Raw genomic sequence first — 20,223 nt, 5'->3', positions numbered from 1 at the left:
ACTTTATGGTTTAAATTAATATACATACAGTATAGCTACAAGAAAATGTAAGCTTTGACATATGATACTGGTCGTCAATAAATGTTTGGCTGTTCTACCCCCCCCCCCCCCCCGCCCCCCATAACTGTAAGACTAATAACTGTAACAATGAGAATTCTATTAATCCACCTGTTTAAGTAGTCATGATGTGCCTGCTATCAGATTGGAAGCATTTTGCCAGAGGCTTACGTCGGAGTCAAGCTCACCTGTGAAAGACATCATGTCATACACCAGCCCTGCTGTGATTTCTACACAGAATTTTATGTTGGCATTCCCACCAACTAACCGCCCACTGGAATGTATGGCCAGAGCCAAACTGTGACTGAGGACAGAGTTGACCACCCACTGACAGAACATGCTGCCGAGTGCAAAATGCTCAGTTTTAATGGCTGCTTCACAGCTTGTGCCCTCTCAATCCTACCCCTGACAATAGATTCTCTGAATTATTTAGATGTGTGTTATCCCTGAAACATACCCTCCCAGGCTTAATCCAAGCAATCTCTTCCCCCACCTCTACCCCTGACCCGTGATCCTGACCTCCCTCCCTATCCTTCTTACTGCTACTGTGTACCGCGCACAGCCTGTGGCCAGTACAACTTCGCCAGTGCCGCTCCGAGTTCCTGTTCTGTGCACCGGCTCTGCCTGCCCGTCCTTCCCAGAACGTCAGCGACCCTTTCCCATCCATCTCTCCTCCTCCTTTCTCCTCTTGCACATTCCACCTGACACAAACCCTCACACCCCAATGGAGCTGTGGCACAATGCAGTCAGCTGGGACAATGGAGCAATACAGCTGTACTCTGTGTACGATATGTGCTCAATAGCTCTGAAGAAGGTTCCATCCAAGAGCTACCAATGTTCTCATTCTAGTTTACATGCCTATTGACAACTCGGCACTCAACCATTAAGCGAATTGTTATCTTCACTTCTTACATTATTCATATTGTCATTCTTCAGTTTTGATCTCCATACAGATTACATAAGAAAACTAGCAATTTTGGAGTACAATACATGAAATTCTTACCAAACCAGTTCAAAGTTTTTCATCAACTTACTAATATAGGCATCCATTTCATACTAAGGCACCGGAGAAGTGAATGCAGAGCTGGCTGCAAGCTCCTCAGAACCACTGGGTCCCTAGAGAAAGGACCAGACGTCGATGCCGCCAGTTGTAAATGCATGCGGCGTTTGGGATGTGGTTCAAGCAAACCACGCATTCTCCCCAACTTCATCTGTCGCCCCAGCCTTTCTGTTGTCGTTTCACCGACATGAAGCATGTCTGTCGTGACTGTCACTGAAGACTCGCATGTTGGCACTATGAAACCTTCCTCTGCAGCCACCCTAAAGACCTGACTCAACAGACAAACAAGAATATTAAGATGCCATACAGAATATTCAATGGGATTTAAGCCTCACAATGTGGTAATTACAGAATTTTACAGAAATGTGTGCACTTCTGTGTATCCTCTGCTTGATGTTGAATCAAGATATTTTACAACTTTCAATGACAAGATAACAATACCAAAGATGAGTACCAAATGAAGAACCTAGTCATCAGTAACACTGATCTAAAATAAAATCCCTTTTTTCTGGAGAAATACTTTGTGATCCTGGTTAAGCTTTCAGCACTGAATTCAAACATGTAGCCCTCCCCCACCAAATCAAGGATGGTTTACAAGTAATCAAAGAAACTACAAGTAATCAAAGAAACTACAAGTAATCAAAGAAACTACAAGTAATCAAAGAAACTACAAGTAATCAAAGAAACTACAAGTAATCAAAGAAACTACAAGTAATCAAAGAAACTAAGATATGACTCTGAGTTCCTATAGTATTTGGTTTGTAGCACTTATTCTAAACAAATATTTATGAAAAATTTAACAAAAATGAGTCACTTCCAAGTAAACCGTTAACATCATCTCTTGGACTAAAAGTCTTCCTCGTGAATCACTACAACAATTTTCTGCCAACATACAAGATATCCACTTCCCTTCATACTCACTTTCTATAGTAGAAGTATTTTCTGGTAGTTGGGTTCATGAACTTAGCAATTTGTTTCATTTGGCTACGTTTTCATGTGAAGCGCTGGAAGTAATGTATTTTCATGAGCGAACGAACACATACACACATACACACACACACACACACACTGCATTTTTTTTCATCCACTTTCCATCTCCAATTACCTCATTTGAGCGCATTAGCTATCACACACACTGAAAATGTGCACACTTCGGACAGCCTTATTACATTCCCAATAATACTACAATTACTACGAATTTGCAGGTATTTTCAATTTCTTTTCTATATCTTGAACTGAATTTTGCATACTCTATAATATATCATAACTCTCTGCAATCAAACTGATGTAAAGAACTGAGAGGGATAACATTTAATTGGGAAATGAAGCAAAAAACACTTAACATTCCTTTTTGACTCATTTATAAAAAGTTTAGTCTAATGAATTGAACTCAAATATAGCCCTGACAAAAAGATTCTGTTCCCAGATTTGCATTTCCCAAACTAAATTTGTCTGTAATCACACATTTACACATCTGAAATATTATCCTCCCAAAAAAGTTTAATTTAATAGACAAGGATCTTCTATAATTCATGTACAATCAATTATAACTAATGAAAACAACTTGCTCCAGTTTCCTTTTTAATACTCATTGATTTTAAAAAGTATCAATTTTACACAGATATATACAGCATAATGTTAATAGAGGAGGATATTCCTCACTGAAAGTCGAAAGGAATCAAGTATAATCAGCACGCTACACAGTTCGTGCAAGACACATGAATATGAGACATAAGAAGTGAACATAATTTACAGTATTGTGGTTTTCAAATAGTCTGAATTGCAAAACACTCAAGCTGACCACACAAGGGTCAATCCATACCAAGAGGTCCAGCACTGGTTGCTTGACCATCTCAGAAAAATTTTATATTTGCAGGGTGAATTCCCAAATGTTTAGTAGTCACAAAAATATTTTTTTAAAAAATTATTGTTTATTAGTTTGAAATGGTGGCCATATTTGTTCCTGGCCACATGAGTTTTTTCGTATTTGCAAGCATCTACATTTTTTACAATTATTCAGTAGTGGAATGTCCTAAGCCTTTCAGATAAAATGCATTTAGTTCAACACACGCTGGGCTACAAATTAACATCATTATAACTTAGCTGAATGTATTCTTTAACATATTTTAATAGTTCAAAGTTATCGCCCACAAAATAAAAAAAACTAAATTTTTGAACAGTAGTTTTCCAAAGAAAGATTAATTTCTCAACTTTAATATTTTTTCTGCTATCACACTGTATAATATAGTTACTTCTTATGGAGTATCAATGGTGAGCAGCTTACACTTAAAAACACACTATTTTAAAAAATGGATTTCTTTTAATTTTTCCATTTTGTGACCTGCAGTATCTTTGATGAGGAACCAGATAAAGATCTGAAAATTTCACAGTTAAAAGACCTTTATGACATCAAACTTCAGTACAAATTTCAACTTTGAGACTAATTGGAAGTTATGGAAAAAAGATTACAAACACGAGTCAAAAATACGTTTTTTAATATCTGCAATATCTGGTAGGCTAATCAAATAAAGTACACCAATTGCATAATGTAACACACCACATTACACTAGCTAATAATTATTTGTCGAAATAATGCTGTGGTAATTGTTTGAGCATGCTAACAATTGCATCTCCAAGCCTATAGAAGTCGGATTGTTGCCTTCCCCCTTACACCAACAATTGTCTTCTCACACCTATTTAGCTAGAAGTTCTTGAAGTGTGCAGTTGAAAAATGGAGTGTCAGTGTTCTGTTGGTGTTATTATTAATGCAGCATGTCATAAAAGTGTGTATGTAGTGTATCCTAAAGAGATTACTTTAATCGAAGATTACAGTAAAGAAGAAAAAAGGTCTGCGAGAAATAACGTTTGATCATTATTCTAAAAATAAAAGCTCTTTTGTCAATCTCATACCAGGAAAATCATTGTGTCCAATATGTTATTCTAAGATATTTGTAATTCACAAGAGAAAGGATACTGAAACCTCAGATACAGAATTTTGTGACTTATCAGCAACCATTAAAAAAGTAGATACAGCTTGTGGAATCCTGGGTATATTGCCTGCTAGTAATTAGAAAACTAAGTCAAGCAAAAAGACCAAGTGCCTTGAATACAAAAACTGAGAAGTGGCAACTACAGTCAAAAACAATTTGGAAGTTTCATTTCAAAATACAATGTGTACTAAAACAGATGGAAGTTCTAAAACTTCACCAACTGAGTATGATGATTTAATAGAAAAACTAAAAACTAACTGTAGCACTTCAAACAAAGAGCATAAAATTAAGATTATCAGTTTACTGCCGAATGGAGTCCAGCAAAAGTTAGTGATGAATTTAATGTGTCAGAACATCTTGTTAAGTTAACAAGGCAATTAGTAAAAGAACAGGGAATTTTACCAGCATTACAAAAGAAAAGTGCATCTAATTTGGTAGATGAAAACACAATCAATAAAGTTATTAAGTATTATGATGATGACAATAACAGCCATTTGATGTCTGGCAAAAAAGACTGTGTTTTTGTGAAAGAAAATGGTTCTAAAATTCAAAGACAAAAAAGGTTCAAGTTTGAACTATTCACTGAATTTAAAAAAGAAAATCCTGACATCAAAATTAGAAGATAAAAGTTTCGTGAGTTGAGACCAAGATGGTGTATTGTTGCAGGGGCATCTGGCACCCATAATGTTTGTGTTTGTTTGTATCATCAGAACGTAAAGTTGATGATAGATGGGGCCAATCTTAAAGTTGACTATAAAGACCTGTTGGAAGTTACGGTATGCAATATTGACAGTTACAATTGTATGATCAAAGGAATATACGAAGATTGTCCAGGCTAACAAACCTTACTTGACAGGTTTGAAGAATCCGAAGAAGACGATTTGATGCCTGACAATATAAAATACAGACAGTGGGTGACACATGACAGAACTGAAATGGTCACAGTCATAAGAGTTTTTTGAAGTGTTGGTGGCTAACCTTGAAAATCTGAAAATGCATCATTTTATTGCAAAAGCTCAAAGTAAATTTTTGAAAGACAAAAAGCAAACCTTGGCAGCTGATGAATGCTTAGTTCTTGCTGACTTTTCGGAAAATTATTTCTTTGTTGTTCAAGATGAGGTACAAAGGCACCTCTGGGTAAACAAACAGGCCACAGTTCATCCATTTGTATTCTACACTCCTAGAAATTGAAATAAGAACACCGTGAATTCATTGTCCCAGGAAGGGGAAACTTTATTGACACATTCCTGGGGTCAGATACATCACATGATCACACTGACAGAGCCACAGGCACATAGACACAGGCAACAGAGCATGCACAATGTCGGCACTAGTACAGTGTATATCCACCTTTCGCAGCAATAGCGATGGAGCAATGCAGGCTGCTATTCTCCCATGGAGACGATCGTAGAGATGCTGGATGTAGTCCTGTGGAACGGCTTGCCATGCCATTTCCACCTGGCGCCTCAGTTGGACCAGCGTTCGTGCTGGACATGCAGACCGCGTGAGACGACGCTTCATCCAGTCCCAAACATGCTCAATGGGGGACAGATCCGGAGATCTAGCTGGCCAGGGTAGTTGACTTACACCTTCTAGAGCACGTTGGGTGGCACGGGATACATGCGGACGTGCATTGTCCTGTTGGAACAGCAAGTTCCCTTGCCGGTCTAGGAATGGTAGAACGATGGGTTCGATGACGGTTTGGATGTACCGTGCACTATTCAGTGTCCCCTCGACGATCACCAGTGGTGTACGGCCAGTGTAGGAGATCGCTCCCCACACCATGATGCCGGGTGTTGGCCCTGTGTGCCTCGGTCGTATGCAGTCCTGATTGTAGCGCTCACCTGCACGGCGCCAAACACGCATACGACCATCATTGGCACCAAGGCAGAAGCGACTCTCATCGCTGAAGACGACACGTCTCCATTCGTCCCTCCATTCACGCCTGTCGCGACACCACTGGAGGAGGGCTGCACGATGTTGGGGCGTGAGCGGAAGACGGCCTAACGGTGTGCGGGACCGTAGCCCAGCTTCATGGAGACGGTTGCGAATGGTCCTCGCCGATACCCCAGGAGCAACAGTGTCCCTAATTTGCTGGGAAGTGGCGGTGCGGTCCCCTACGGCACTGCGTAGGATCCTACGGTCTTGGCGTGCATCCGTGCGTCGCTGCGGTCCGGTCCCAGGTCGACGGGCACGTGCACCTTCCGCCGACCACTGGCGACAACATCGATTTTCTGTGGAGACCTCACGCCCCACGTGTTGAGCAATTCGGCGGTACGTCCACCCGGCCTCCCGCATGCCCACTATACGCCATCGCTCAAAGTCCGTCAACTGCACATACGGTTCACGTCCACGCTGTCGCGGCATGCTACCAGTGTTAAAGACTGCGATGGAGCTCCGTATGCCACGGCAAACTGGCTGACACTGACGGCGGCGGTGCACAAATGCTGCGCAGCTAGCGCCATTCGACGGCCAACACCGCGGTTCCTGGTGTGTCCGCTGTGCCGTGCGTGTGATCATTGCTTGTACAGCCCTCTCGCAGTGTCCGGAGCAAGTATGGTGGGTCTGACACACCGGTGTCAATGTGTTCTTTTTTCCATTTCCAGGAGTGTATTTAAAGATAAACTAATGAGTACAGCATTTGTGGCCTAAGTGACTACCTTGAACACAACACTACAGCAGTGCACATTTTTCAACTAAAATTAACAAACTACATTAAACAGCATCACCCTTCCATAAAAAACTGATTTACTTTTCGAATGGGGCAGCAAGTCAATATAAAAACAAAAAAAATTTTATTAACATCTCCTTCCATAAAAAAGATTTTGGGTTTGATGTAGAATGGCACTTTGTCACTTCATGCCATGGAAAGAAAGCTTGTGATGGTGTCAGAAGTACACTAAAGTGAGCTGTCACAAAAGCAAGTCTGCAGTGGACCGATGACAATCATATCATATCACCCCAAGAAATGTTTGAATTCTGCAAAAAACATATCACAAAGGAATTACCTATGTTTTTGTACAATGTGAGGAAATACAAGAAGTCTGTGACAGTGTCTTGAAGGAAAGGTACAACACCCGTCAGAAGATTAAAGGCACTCAATCTTTTCATTGTTTTGTACCCCATTCACACAACTTACTGAAGTGTAAGATCACACCAACTTCGCCTGATAGTGAACTTCATCAGTGTGGAAAACGTGTACAACTGGTTCTTCAAAATGAAGACATAGTGGCTTGTGTTTACAATGAACAGTGGTGGGTTGGCAAAGTTGATAATATTGACTGTCAAAACCAAGATGTACATGTTGTATTTTATCACCCTACAGGACCAAGGACATCTTTTAAAAAAATTGAGGAGGATCAGGTTTGGATGCCACTTAAAAACGTACTAAGGAAGTTGTCTCCCACGGAATTTACAACTGTGTCTGGGCAAACTTATAATCTAATACCCAAACTGAGTGAACAAATTTCTCAAATGGTCTATGAGCGATGTACTAAAAACAAATAACACGAGAACATTATAATGTAATTAGTAAGATTATTTTCAATAAAAAAGTAAGTAATCATAGATATGATTAAATTATATACTGTAACTGATAAATTTTATTCCATAAGCCTAGATATCACAGATGTTAAAAAATGTATTTTTGACTCGTTTGTAATTTTTCTCCATAACTTTCAATTCAATCTCAAAGTTGAAATTTATACTGAAGTTTGATGTTATAAAGGTCTATTAACTGTGAAATTTTCAAATTTTTATCTGTTCCCCCAACAAAGATATTGCAGGACACAAAATGGAAAAATTTTAAAAAATCAATTTTTTAAAATAGTGTATTTTTTAAAGTGTAATTTAAAGCTGAGAAATTAATCTTCCTTTGGAAAACTAGTGTCCAAAAATTGAGGGTTTTTTTATTTGTGGCTGATAACTTTAAACTATTAAAATATATTAAAGAATACATTCAGATAAGTGATAATGATGTTAATTTGTGGCCCAGAGTGTGTTGAATTAAATGCATTTTATCTGAAAGGCTTAGGACAATCCACTACTGAATAATTGTAAAAAATGTAGATGCTTGCAAATACGAAAAACACATGTGGCCTGGAACAAATGTGGCCTGGAACAAAAATGGCCGCCATTTCAAAATAATAAACAATAATTTTTTTAAAGTACATATTTTGTGACTACTAAACATTGGGGAATTCGCCCAGAAAATATAAAATTTTTCTGAGATGGTCAAGCAAACAATTATTTTTTTCTTGGACCACTTGGTATGGATTGACCCACAAGGCTGAGGACATGTTCAACAACTGGATTGTTAAGCTTGTCTCTGGTCACAGTGTGGCATTCACCCTTCTCAGAATTAATTAAAAGATGATATAGAGATGCTAATACCAATGGAAGTCATCATCATCAGTGTTCTGCCTAAAGGCAGGTTTTCACATGGTAGTTCTCCAGGCTGTCCAGTCTTCTGCCATCCTCTTCAGGTCTGCATAATTTCCTCTTCCTTTTATGTCGTCTATCACCTTGTATCTCCTTCTTCCTCTCAGTCTTCTCCCACAAACCAATCCTTCCAAAGCAACTACTAGCAAGCACTCCCTTCTCAATGAATGTCCCAACCAGTTCTTTTTCCTTTCTCTTACAACCTTCAGCAGACATCTTCTCTCACCAACCCTTTCCAATACTCTTTCATTACTCACTCTTTTCATCCAGCTTATTCTCTCCATTCTCCTCCAACCCACATCTCAAATGCTTCTAACCTTTTTTCATCCTCTCGTCTCAGTGTCCATGTTTCTGCCCCCATCTAGTGTCACACTCCAGACAAAACATTTGCCAATCCTTTTCCTTAGTCCTTTATCTAATTTGCCACATAAGTCTCTTCTTTCTGTTGAATGCCTCCTTCGCTATGGCAATTCGAGTTTTCACCTCCTGGTGACATCTCAAGTCTTCAGTTATTGTGCTTCCGAGATATTTAAATTCACTTACTTGGCTAATGGTAGATTGTCCTATTTTAATATTGGACAGTCTGCGTCTTGTACTGATGACCATACTCTTTGTTTTTGTTGTGTTTATTTGCATCCCATATTCCACACAAGCTTCATTCAGATCTTTGAGCATGTTATTCACTGTCCCCTCACTTTCTGCCACTAATACCATGTCATCAGCAAATCTTATACATTCTATTCTCTTTCCACCAATACATATTCCTCTTTTCCCATCTAAATTTTTCGCAATAATCTCTTCAAGGTATACGTTAAACAACAGTGGGGAAAGGCAACAACCTTGTCTAACACCTCGTCCAATACTGCTTCCTTCTGACATTTCATTTCCAATCCGTATCCCTACTTTCTGGTGTAAATATAGATTCTGTATCAGTCGTCTCTCTTTCCAATCTACTCCTTTCCTCTTCAAGATATCCATCAGCTTGTTCCACTGAACTCTGTCAAAAGCCTTTTCTAAACCTATAAAAACAGCAAAGATTTCTCTACCCTTTTCCATATATCTTTCCCCTACAGTTCTTAGCAGGCCAATAGCATTATATGTGTAATAACCTTTCTTTTTCAGTTACTATTAGAAATTGTCCTTAGGACTGGCGACCGTAATTTCCCCCAAATCTCAAATATCTAATTACGTAACTGCCGCACATTTACTTTCTTTATTAACTTTACCCCTTTTGAAAATTAATTTCCACCAGTTTCATTTACATTTTTCCTTTCATTTAGATCTAACCCTTTCCTCCCTCTTTACCGACAAATTAACTTCGGTGACGAATGCTTTTCCCAAATTTCCATTAGGTACAGGCGGTTTAATTTTTCACTGTCATTAAGGTCGATAAGTGAGGGGGAGGTTACACGTGGCGACCTGGTGACAGGACAATCTTCTGATTTGAGGTTGTTCTGGACACGAATTTTGCATTGTGCAAATCTCGTAACAAAATACTGGTTCCGAAACAGGTCGTTACGTCAGCGAGATTAAGTAGTGGGAGGAATCCTAATTAGATTTGAGATTTGTCATTTATATTGAAAATTATTAAAATGAGTGAAGGCAACAATTACCAAAATGTGGTAGACTTGGATACGGAACAATCGGTTGAACAGTGGGAAACGCGCACCGCGGTACCCATTGTTCAGGGGCAGGCGGCTAGCATGAAAGACGCGACCGCCGAAATGCAACAAAGAGCAGAAATGGAATTCCAAACTTTAGAAAATGTTTCGGAATCGGAAGTGAAAATCAAATCTGAACCCCTTGATGACGAATACGGGGGGACAATTAAAGAGGAAGCCGCTACGGAAGTAAAATCGGTAGTTTGCGGGAATTTAACTGATATATTGAATGTTTTGATTAATGAAATCAAGAGTCAATCAGCAGAAATTAAAGCTCAGGCTGCCAAGCAAGAAGCTCAGTCTGAAAAAATTGAACGGAAGCTAGACAATCAGAACAAAACTATTAATGTTGTTAACAACAATGTTGGAGTTGTTGACACAAAAGTTGATAATATCAAAGAAGATATTGTTGTGATTAATACCGAAATCGGTAATCTTAAACAGGAAATGATAGGCGTTCAGGCGGAAATTGCGAGCATAAATACTCGTTTTTATTCCGAAATTAGCAGTATCGAGAAAAGTATAGGAGAAGCAGTTGCTCCGATCATCGAGAATAAGGTGACGGAACAAATTCAATTAGTGAAAAAAGAGGATCAAAAGAAGGTGGAAACTTTAAAGGCTTTAGTATCCGAAGTAGATACCAAAGTGAGGAAGCAGGCTAATACCTGCGAAGAGAAAAAGAGGGAATGGAAACGCTTGCGACAACCACTTGCCTAGTAATTACAAGTGTTTCGGAATTAGAAAAGAAACTTGACGAAAAACAGAGCTATGTGCGAATATGTGCACATAGTTCGGAATTGTTGACGAAAGAGGAGCGGTTCGACCCCTTGAAAAAAGGTGGTATACACGCGACAGATTTCATTAAAAATTGTGAAAGAGTTTTACCCAGATCATGGACTAATGAGAGAAAAATTAATGTGGTTATTGACATGTTGGCTGGTGATGCCAAGCGTTGGGGCTTAAACCTCAACATTACGAACCTGACTTTTGACGAGTTTAAAAATTTGTTTGTGGCTGAATACTGGTCAGAGCAAAAACAACAAAGTGTTTGGTGTGAATTTGTCCTATCGAGGCCTTTCGATGCGCATTCGCGTGGCTCGATGAAGGAGTTTTGTGAGGGCTGGATCCGCAAGTTGGAATATTTGCGTGATCGCCGCACGGAATCCGAAATAGTCTGGGAACTCTACAGGAAGCTTCCAGATGATACAAAACGCTACATAGGAAGCAATTACAGGACAATCAATGATTTCCTGGAAAGAGTTGAGGCCGAGGACAATTGGCGCAATAATCGCGATAGTGGTTGAGGCCGTGGTAACAACAACAGGTACCACAACAACAACAACAACAACAACAACAACAACGATAACCATGGGAATAATGCATACCGCAACCTTGGCAGCAATAACAACAGTGGTTCGGACCGTGATGACAATCGGCACAATGCAAATAATAACAGGAATGACGGAAACCAGTAGCATACTAGCGTGATACGGGCTTCGCAGAATAGTAATAACACCAGAGGGTGTGATCAGCCGCCTCAGCAGCATCCGGGGAGCATATCTGCTGGGATGAGACAGGGAAACCATTAGCCGCGCCGGTGAGGGGCCGACCGGGCGCGGAGAAATTTTGGCGGCCCAATAACAGTAGAAAACCGAGGTGTCGTCGTTATGAAAATTCCGTATGGAATAATCAACGGCGGGAGAGTGTGCCAGTGTTAGGAGAAAGGAGTGCACCCACAAGTAATAGATCAGCTGTAGACACGGCAGTAGAAAATACATTCACTGTCAGTGAGAACAATGTAAGTAGTGTACCGGAAATCGATTATAAAGTGGCAGCTGTAACACCCACAGCGGAACTGGATATTGAGTTTAAGAATGATTCGCAATTGTTGAGAGAAGACCAGATGTCGGATAACACGTCCATCATCGAGCGAGGGGATGCAGAGAGGGATGAGGTCTGGTTAAGGCAGTTCGGTCGCTTATACGACGAACTAAGAGATGATAGGGGCACGTATGGGAGAAGTATTTATGGGGAGCGCGTGCAGAATTTGCCACGTCTCGTCCCGCAGGAAGATAGTGTTTGTGAAGTGATAGAAAGTTCTTGCCCTAACCGGCAGACTTTACCAGAAATACTTGATGTTAATGGGGAGCATGAGCAAGATTCGTCGTGTTTCGTCCCGCAGGGGTTAGATGTTGAAGTAGTAACGGAAAGTTCTGGCCCTAACCGGCAGACCTTACCGAAAGCTGTAGTGGTAGAAGTAGCCGACCCATCTGACGCATACCTCCAGTTTAAACATTGAGAGAGTATTAAGGAGAAAGATTACGAAAATTTTAGTGATAGCCAGACACGATGGTAGAAAAGCACGTAGATTACAGCGTGTATGAGGTTAGAGCTGACGTTATGCGGTCAGACGGTAGCAGTGTGGGTTACGCAGATCCAGAGGAAGTAATTGCAGATACTACTGGGCACATTCCTCCAGGTAGATTGGCAGATGAGATCGATCTGACCAAAGAGGAATCAACGAAGGTGACAATTAATGAATTGATAGCAAAGCAACACTCACTAGTTGACAAGTTACAGGAAAAGGTTTCGGTATTGGAGGCGAAGCTACAGACTAAGCCTCAGGACAAACGTGTTGAAATTAACACTGTATGTGAACAGAGGCTGAAATAGCCGCCAGGTAAGCCGGATTTAGGATCAAAGTCGGATGGTTTTTTCTGGAATTACCTGGATATAGACGAGGATTTACTGTGGGAAAATAAAGACACAGTCGAGGACAAGTGTAGACAGATAGTAGTGTCTGTTAATATGCACGATCTACAACTAAACATGTTGATTGACACCGGTGCAGAATTGAGTGCTGTATCTGGGAAAATATTTGAGTTACTGAAAGACAGACCTGGTATCGTAGTTATGCCAGTAACAGGAGTGAAAATTATCGGTGCTACTGGGAAGGCCAGTAAACCGGTCACAAAACAGATTTTTGTCAACTTCGAGATATGTGGGGCACGATTTGAACAAGAGTTTGTCGTCATGCCAGACTTAACTACGGAAGTAATTATCGGGTTAGATTGGCTATTAAAGTACCGTGCAGTGATTAATTGCGAAAGCAAAACTTTGACATGTGCGTCACAAGATAAAACAATAGTAGTTAGTTTTGACGAGGCAGAAGATGGTGTGCATAGGCAATACCAGCCTATACACATTGTTAACTGGCCGGATGCTATTGACGTAGGTATGAATTTGAACTACTGTAATGTGAGGAATCTCAGCATTGACAATAGTGTAGAAAGTGAATTGGAAAATATTGTAGACGGTGTGTCAAACGTAACACACGAACAAAGACGAGGCCTGTATGAAGTAATAATGAGGAATAAGAGTGTGTTTTCAGACAAACCGGGACTTGTGGGAGGATATAAATGCAAGTTGCATGTAATTCCGCAAGAACCATTCTTCGTGAGACCGTACGCTATACCGCTGTCCAAAAAGGAAGCACTGCAACGGGAGATAGATAAGATGATCAAATGGGGAGTGATTGAAAGAAGTACGAGTCCATACAATAACGGTTTGGTCATTGTTGCAAAACGGGATGGTAGTGTGCGTATTGTGATTGACGCACGCACGTTGAATAGGGTCGTTCAACGCGAAACAGACAGACCAGAGAGTATGGAGGAGATTTTGCAACGTTTTCATGACATTAAGTTCATGACTAGCCTCGATCTGACGGCTAGTTACTGGCAAATAGAACTCGAAGAAGAATCTAGGCCATACACCGCCTTCTTGTTTGCGGGCAGGTGTTATCAGTATAGAGTACTGCCGTTTGGACTTAATATATCTGTGTCCGTATTCATCAGGGCATTAGATAAAGTATTAGGACCGGCTTTGAGTTCAAGATTAACTGTATATGTTGACGACCTATTGTTGGCCAATGCCACTTGGCATGACCATTGTGACCTGTTAGATGAAGTTTTTAGAGCATTGCGCCGTGGCGGAATGACTCTAAAGCTAAAGAAATGCGAATTTGTGAAGCAGGAACTGAAATTTTTAGGGCATGTAATTACCACTGCTGGTATTACGAAGGACCCAGAGAAACTAGAGGCAATAAGGAATTGTCCTCCACCCAAGTCTAGGAAACAGTTAAAAAGTTTTCTAGGGCTAACAGGATTTTACCGTAAATTTGTAAAAGGACAAGTGTTTAATGATGAAAATTTGAATAACCTCTTACGCAAAAATGTTCTGTTTGTGTGGACTGACGGGTGTCAGGCCGCTTTCGAGAGATTAAAAGACGAGTTGTTAAGATCTAACATACTATTTCATACTGATTTATCGCTACCCTTCCATCTGGGAACGGATTCGTCGAATTACGGGGTAGGTGTAGAACTGTTCCAAGAAGTTGGTAAAGGAGAGGATAAGGAACACCGGACGATAGCGTTCGCGAGTCGAACTTTATCAAAAAGTGAGCGAAACTACACGATTTCTGAGGAAGAGTGTCTCGCTATCGTGTGGGGATTCAAGAAGTTCAAGGGTTACCTACGGGACCATAAGGTGATTATTCATACGGACCATAAGGCGCTCACTTATCTGAAGGATTGTAAACTACTTCACGAAAGACTGACTAGGTGGTCGCTGTATTTGCAGCAACTTAACTACGACATCTGTTACGTAAAAGGGACCGACAATTGCGTAGCGGATGCGCTATCACGGTTGCCCGAGTCTAATCAAGATGTATTGAAAGATGAGGCAGATGGAGTGGTCAAATTATACTATTTTAAAGAAGTTGAGGATCAGAATGAGGACGGTTGTTTAAATATGGTGAAAACCCGATATGACGAAAGGAGTCCAGAAGGAGAGAAATTAAGGAAGTATTACTAGATATACGATCATATCTTGTACATACGTAAGGGTGAAGATAGTAATATTTGGCGGGTATGCTGGCCCACCAAATACGTCACGGAAGTAATAGACTACCACCATTTGGCGTATGGTCACTGTGGACCAAAGAAATGTACGGAAAAGCTGAGTGAAGTAGTACATTTTAACATGTTAAAACGCGTTACTGACAGAGTGAAAACTTGCGATTTATGTCAGAAGGTGAAGGTTACCAACTGTACAAGTCGTGGTCCTATGCAAAGTATAAGGCCTAACGACACCTTTGAATTACTGTGCGTGGACTTGTACGGACCTTTGCCCAAGTCTTCAGGAAACTTTGCCTACATTTTAGTAGTGCTAGAAGCTTTTTCCAAGTTCATCAAACTATACCCGATTAGGAAAGCTACAGCCAAAGCGGTCTATAGCAAGCTTGTGAACAATTATTTTGTTCATATTGGTAAGCCCAAGGCGATTCTATTAGACAATGGGGCACAATTTACTTCTAAGTTGTGGAATGAAGGCATGGAAAGTAATGGGGTCGAAGTGATCCATATTTCAGCTTACTGTCCGGCTGGAAATCCCGCTGAGAGGTATATGCGCGAGCTAGGCCGACTTTGCCGTACCTATTGCCATGACAACCATAGGGCATGGGGCAAATATGTAGCAGTATTTGAGAGAATTATGAACACCTTGAGACATAAATCTACGGGATTTTCTCCAGAGGAAATCCTGTTGGATGACAGAAGTTGGTTGGTTGGTTTTTGGGGAAGGAGACCAGACAGCGTGGTCATCGGTCTCATCGGATTAGGGAAGGATGGGGAAGGAAGTCGGCCGTGCCCTTTCAGAGGAACCATCCCGGCATTTGCCTGGAGTGATTTAGGGAAATCACGGAAAACCTAAATCAGGATGGCCGGACGCGGGATTGAACCGTCATCCTCCCGAATGCGAGTCCAGTGTCTAACCACTGCGCCATCTCGCTCGGTGATGACAGAAGTCAAAGTTTAGTGGAAGAGATAATCAAATTCCCTCCACGAATTGACATTAGTATTGGTGAGAAAAAAGATCGTTTGCGAGAAGTAATGAAGCTAAAAGCCGATGCTCGCATACTTTGCCATGACGCTAAAGCGCATTTTGCTAAGTTTGCAATCGGAGACTTAGTACTTGTAAAAGCTCATGAGAAATCGAGTGAGATAGACAATGAAATCTCTAAATTTAAGTTTGTTTAAAATGGACCATATAAAGTCATTGGTATACCTCACACAAATGCTTATTGCTTAGAGTATCCAAGCTCTGGGAAACTATTAGGTACACGGAACATTGTAGACTTGAAATTGTACCAACATAGGGTTGATTAATACCACAGTATGGGTAATTTGTACAGTATGTAAATATAGAGTATAAGGTTTAAACGATTTGCTAGATTGCCATGCTTTTGCCTGACCAAGGCGACATTAAAGAAGTTGTAATTAATAAGTAATTAATTTTTACTAAATGATTTAAGAGAGAGTGATTATTTATCAATTGAAAAATCCAAGCTGCTAGTTTAAGTTTTCAGCTGTGTCACTGTAGATTAAGCAATGTAAATATAATTTTGTAACTAGCTGTAAGATTTCATAAATATGTTATTTACTAGTCATTGCCGATGTACTTAGACGCTGTTTTAAGTTTCAGGCTAGTACATGCGTGTGATGATGGACAGTGTTGAGTTATCCACTGTGATAGTGTTAATGGACTCCTTGAGATTACTCGGGAGTGAGTTTTTCCGAAAGAATTCAGTGAAACGGACGTTCTGGAAATGCCGTTTCACAGGCGAGTGAGATCAAGCGTGCCGCACAGGCGGGCGCAACAATACTGGCGAGGCGGAGCCGCTGTCGGCTCTTGTGCCGCTGTCGGCTCTTGTGCCGCTGTCGGCTCTTGTGCCGCTGTCGGCTCTTGTGCCGCTCTCGGCATTCTTTGTACTTGCGGGTACGAAAGGCGGAATAGTTTTTCTTCCCGGACATCTGATGTGAAAGAATTCTGCTCTCAATATTTATGTTTTTGTCGATCTGCTGAATATTATTTTCTTGTTTAGCTTTAATTGGACTCTCATGACGAGAATATTAATTATGAAAAGGTTATATAAAAATGTGTATAATATGTAATTAATAATTAATTTGCGTATTTTGATCTACCTGTTTTTTATGACCATGTACTCTGGTTAATTTTGTAAATAGAATTCCATTCCTTGATACTGTTAGGAATTAAGATGATTTTAAAATAGCTAAACCATTTTCTACGTTTTCTATGAATTTTAATATGTTGTCAACCTGTTTTCTTTTGTGTAAGATGACAGAGTGGATTAAGATTAGGAGTGTCTCCACTCAATTATTATGGTCTAAAAATTGATTTATTGTTAATTAAATGAATGCTAAATTTACTTGATGTTTTGAGCATATGAATTTCCGCTGTTTCTTTTTTGGGACATTTTCTGAGTCTGTTTAGGTTACACGAACATCCTCAGACAATGTGGGGCACGTGTAACGCCGGAAATGCATATCCTTCTATTTCCATGTATTATACTATAATTTTTTTCCTTGTTTTGTTATCTCAAGATATGACATTTCTGTGTCTTTATATATTGTAATTGTTTTACTATTTGTATATATTTAATAGAGGGAAACATTCCACGTGGGAAAAATATATCTAAAAACAAAGATGATGTGACTTACCAAACGAAAGCGCTGGCACGTCGATAGACACACAAACAAACACAAACATACACACAAAATTCAAGCTTTCGCAACAAACTGTTGCCTCATCAGGAAAGAGGGAAGGGTAAGTCTTTCCGCTCCCAGGATTGGGATGACTCCTTACCCTTAAAACACACATCCTTTCGTCTTTCCCTCTTTCCTGATGAGGCAACAGTTTGTTGCGAAAGCTTGAATTTTGTGTGTATGTTTGTGTGTCTATCAACGTGCCAGCGCTTTCGTTTGGTAAGTCACATCACTTTTATATATATATATATATATATATATATATATATATATATATATATATATATATATATATATATATATATATATAACAGAGGGAAACATTCCACGTGGAAAAAATATATCTAAAAAGAAAGATGATGAGACTTACCAAACAAAAGCGCTGGCAGGTCGATAGACACACAAAAAAACACAAATATACACACAAAATTCTAGCTTTCGCAACCAACGGTTGCTTCGTCAGGAAAGAGGGAAGGAGAGGGAAAGATGAAAGGATGTGGGTTTTAAGGGAGAGGGTAAGGAGTCATTCCAATCCCGGGAGCGGAAAGACTTACCTTAGGGGGAAAAAAGGACAGGTATACACTCGCACACACGCACATATCCATCCACACATATACAGACACAAGCAGACATATATTCAAACGCCAGAATCATTCGATTTCACTGCTTTAATTTAAAAGTTCAGTTAAGGTATTCATAGCTGAATACAATATTTAGATTACACAAGCACAAATTAAGAGTGCGAGTTTTGTTACCGTATTTTAGCTTACATGTGACTGCAGCTCAGCTTGGTACATACTAAATTTTACTATTGTTAATTGTTCAGAATCATTTAATTCAAGTTCAAAGTTAAATCTCTTTTTTCTAAATTGCATAGTTTCAAGTCTTTAAATATGTCTGTATATGTGTGGATGGATATGTGCGTGTGTGCTTGTGTATACCTGTCCTTTTTTCCCCTAAGGTAAGTCTTTCCGCTCCCGGGATTGGAATGACTCCTTACCCTCTCCCTTAAACCCCACATCCTTTCGTCTTTCCCTCTCCTTCCCCTCTTTCCTGATGAGGCAACAGTTTGTTGCGAAAGCTTGAATTTTGTGTGTGTGTTTGTTTGTGTATCTATCGGACCTGCCAGCGCTTTCGTTCGGTAAGTCACATCATCTTATAAACAAAGATGATGTGACTTACCGAACGAAAGTGCTGGCAGGTCGATAGACACACAAACAAACACACACACAAAATTCAAGCTTTCGCAACAAACTGTTGCCTCATCAGGAAAGAGGGAAGGAGAGGGAAAGACGAAAGGATGTGGGTTTTAGGGGAGAGGGTAAGGAGTCATTCCAATCCCGGGAGCGGAAAGACTTACCTTAGGGGGAAAAAAGGACGGGTATACACTCGCACACACACACATATCCATCCACACATATACAGACACAAGCAGACATCTCACAAGCAGACATATTTAAATATGTCTGCTTGTGAGATGTCTGCTTGTGTCTGTATATGTGTGGATGGATATGTGTGTGTGTGTGCGCGCGAGTGTATACCCGTCCTTTTTTCCCCCTAAGGTAAGTCTTTCCGCTCCTGGGATTGGAATGACTCCTTACCCTCTCCTCTAAAACCCACATCCTTTCGTCTTTCCCTCTCCTTCCGTCTTTCCTGATGAGGCAACAGTTTGTTGCGAAAGCTTGAATTTTGTGTGTGTGTTTGTGTTTGTTTGTGTGTCTATCGACCTGCCAGCACTTTCGTTCGGTAAGTCACATCATCTTTGTTTTTAGATATATTTTTCCCATGTGGAATGTTTCCCTCTAGATGTATAATTGGTTGTTTTGTAAATATTATTTGTATTTTTACGCTGGGTCTTGCCTAGGGAAAACTATGCTATCGAACGAATACATCGATGGGTCGTGTGGAGAACCAAAGTGTTTAGGATCTTTGGTAGTGTGAACTCTGCCATGTGGAGTGCGGGCAGAACCGAGTTTAGCTGGGGTGGTGCAGTAGAGCCGGTGTGTTGTGTGACGCTCCCGCGAGTTGCCGCGCTTTCGGGGTTGGGCAGCATGTAATTGCACTCGACTTGCTATGAGAGTTTCTGACACGGTGTCGCGGACGGGAAGCATTAGCTGGCGCACATCAAGAGCCCGTTTCGCCTGGTGACCGTGTCGAGAAGAAGGCGCGCCAACATCCAGCTTCTGCAACAGCGACGGCCGACAATGAGTGACTGTCGCCACCTCCTCGATTGACGGCTTCAAACCTTCAATCAAGCAACAAGGAAGACTGGAAGCACGTAAAGTTTTAGAACTGTATGGCAGACCTCAGCTTTTCAAACTTTTAAAATGGTTGCATCACAAAATAACAGCAACTTAGCATGAACCTTTGTTGCTCATTGTCCCAATCGCATT

At 40.5% G+C, this 20,223-nt stretch overlaps 1 protein-coding gene across 1 annotated transcript in view; it reads right to left on the bottom strand.

Moving 5' to 3' along the window:
* Positions 1-20,223, bottom strand: part of LOC126203510 (midasin-like) — a 311,918-nt gene that overhangs the window by 97,470 nt on the left and 194,225 nt on the right. The window contains exon 33 of the mRNA XM_049937836.1: positions 1,092-1,385. Coding sequence (XP_049793793.1) covers positions 1,092-1,385 — 294 coding nt within the window. The remainder of the gene's footprint in view (positions 1-1,091; positions 1,386-20,223) is intronic.

The sequence above is a fragment of the Schistocerca nitens genome, chromosome 9, assembly GCF_023898315.1.
Source record: "Schistocerca nitens isolate TAMUIC-IGC-003100 chromosome 9, iqSchNite1.1, whole genome shotgun sequence".
Taxonomy (NCBI): domain Eukaryota; kingdom Metazoa; phylum Arthropoda; class Insecta; order Orthoptera; family Acrididae; genus Schistocerca; species Schistocerca nitens.
Note: the sequence above shows the minus strand (reverse complement) of the source record. Positions and strands in the feature narration are given on the sequence as shown.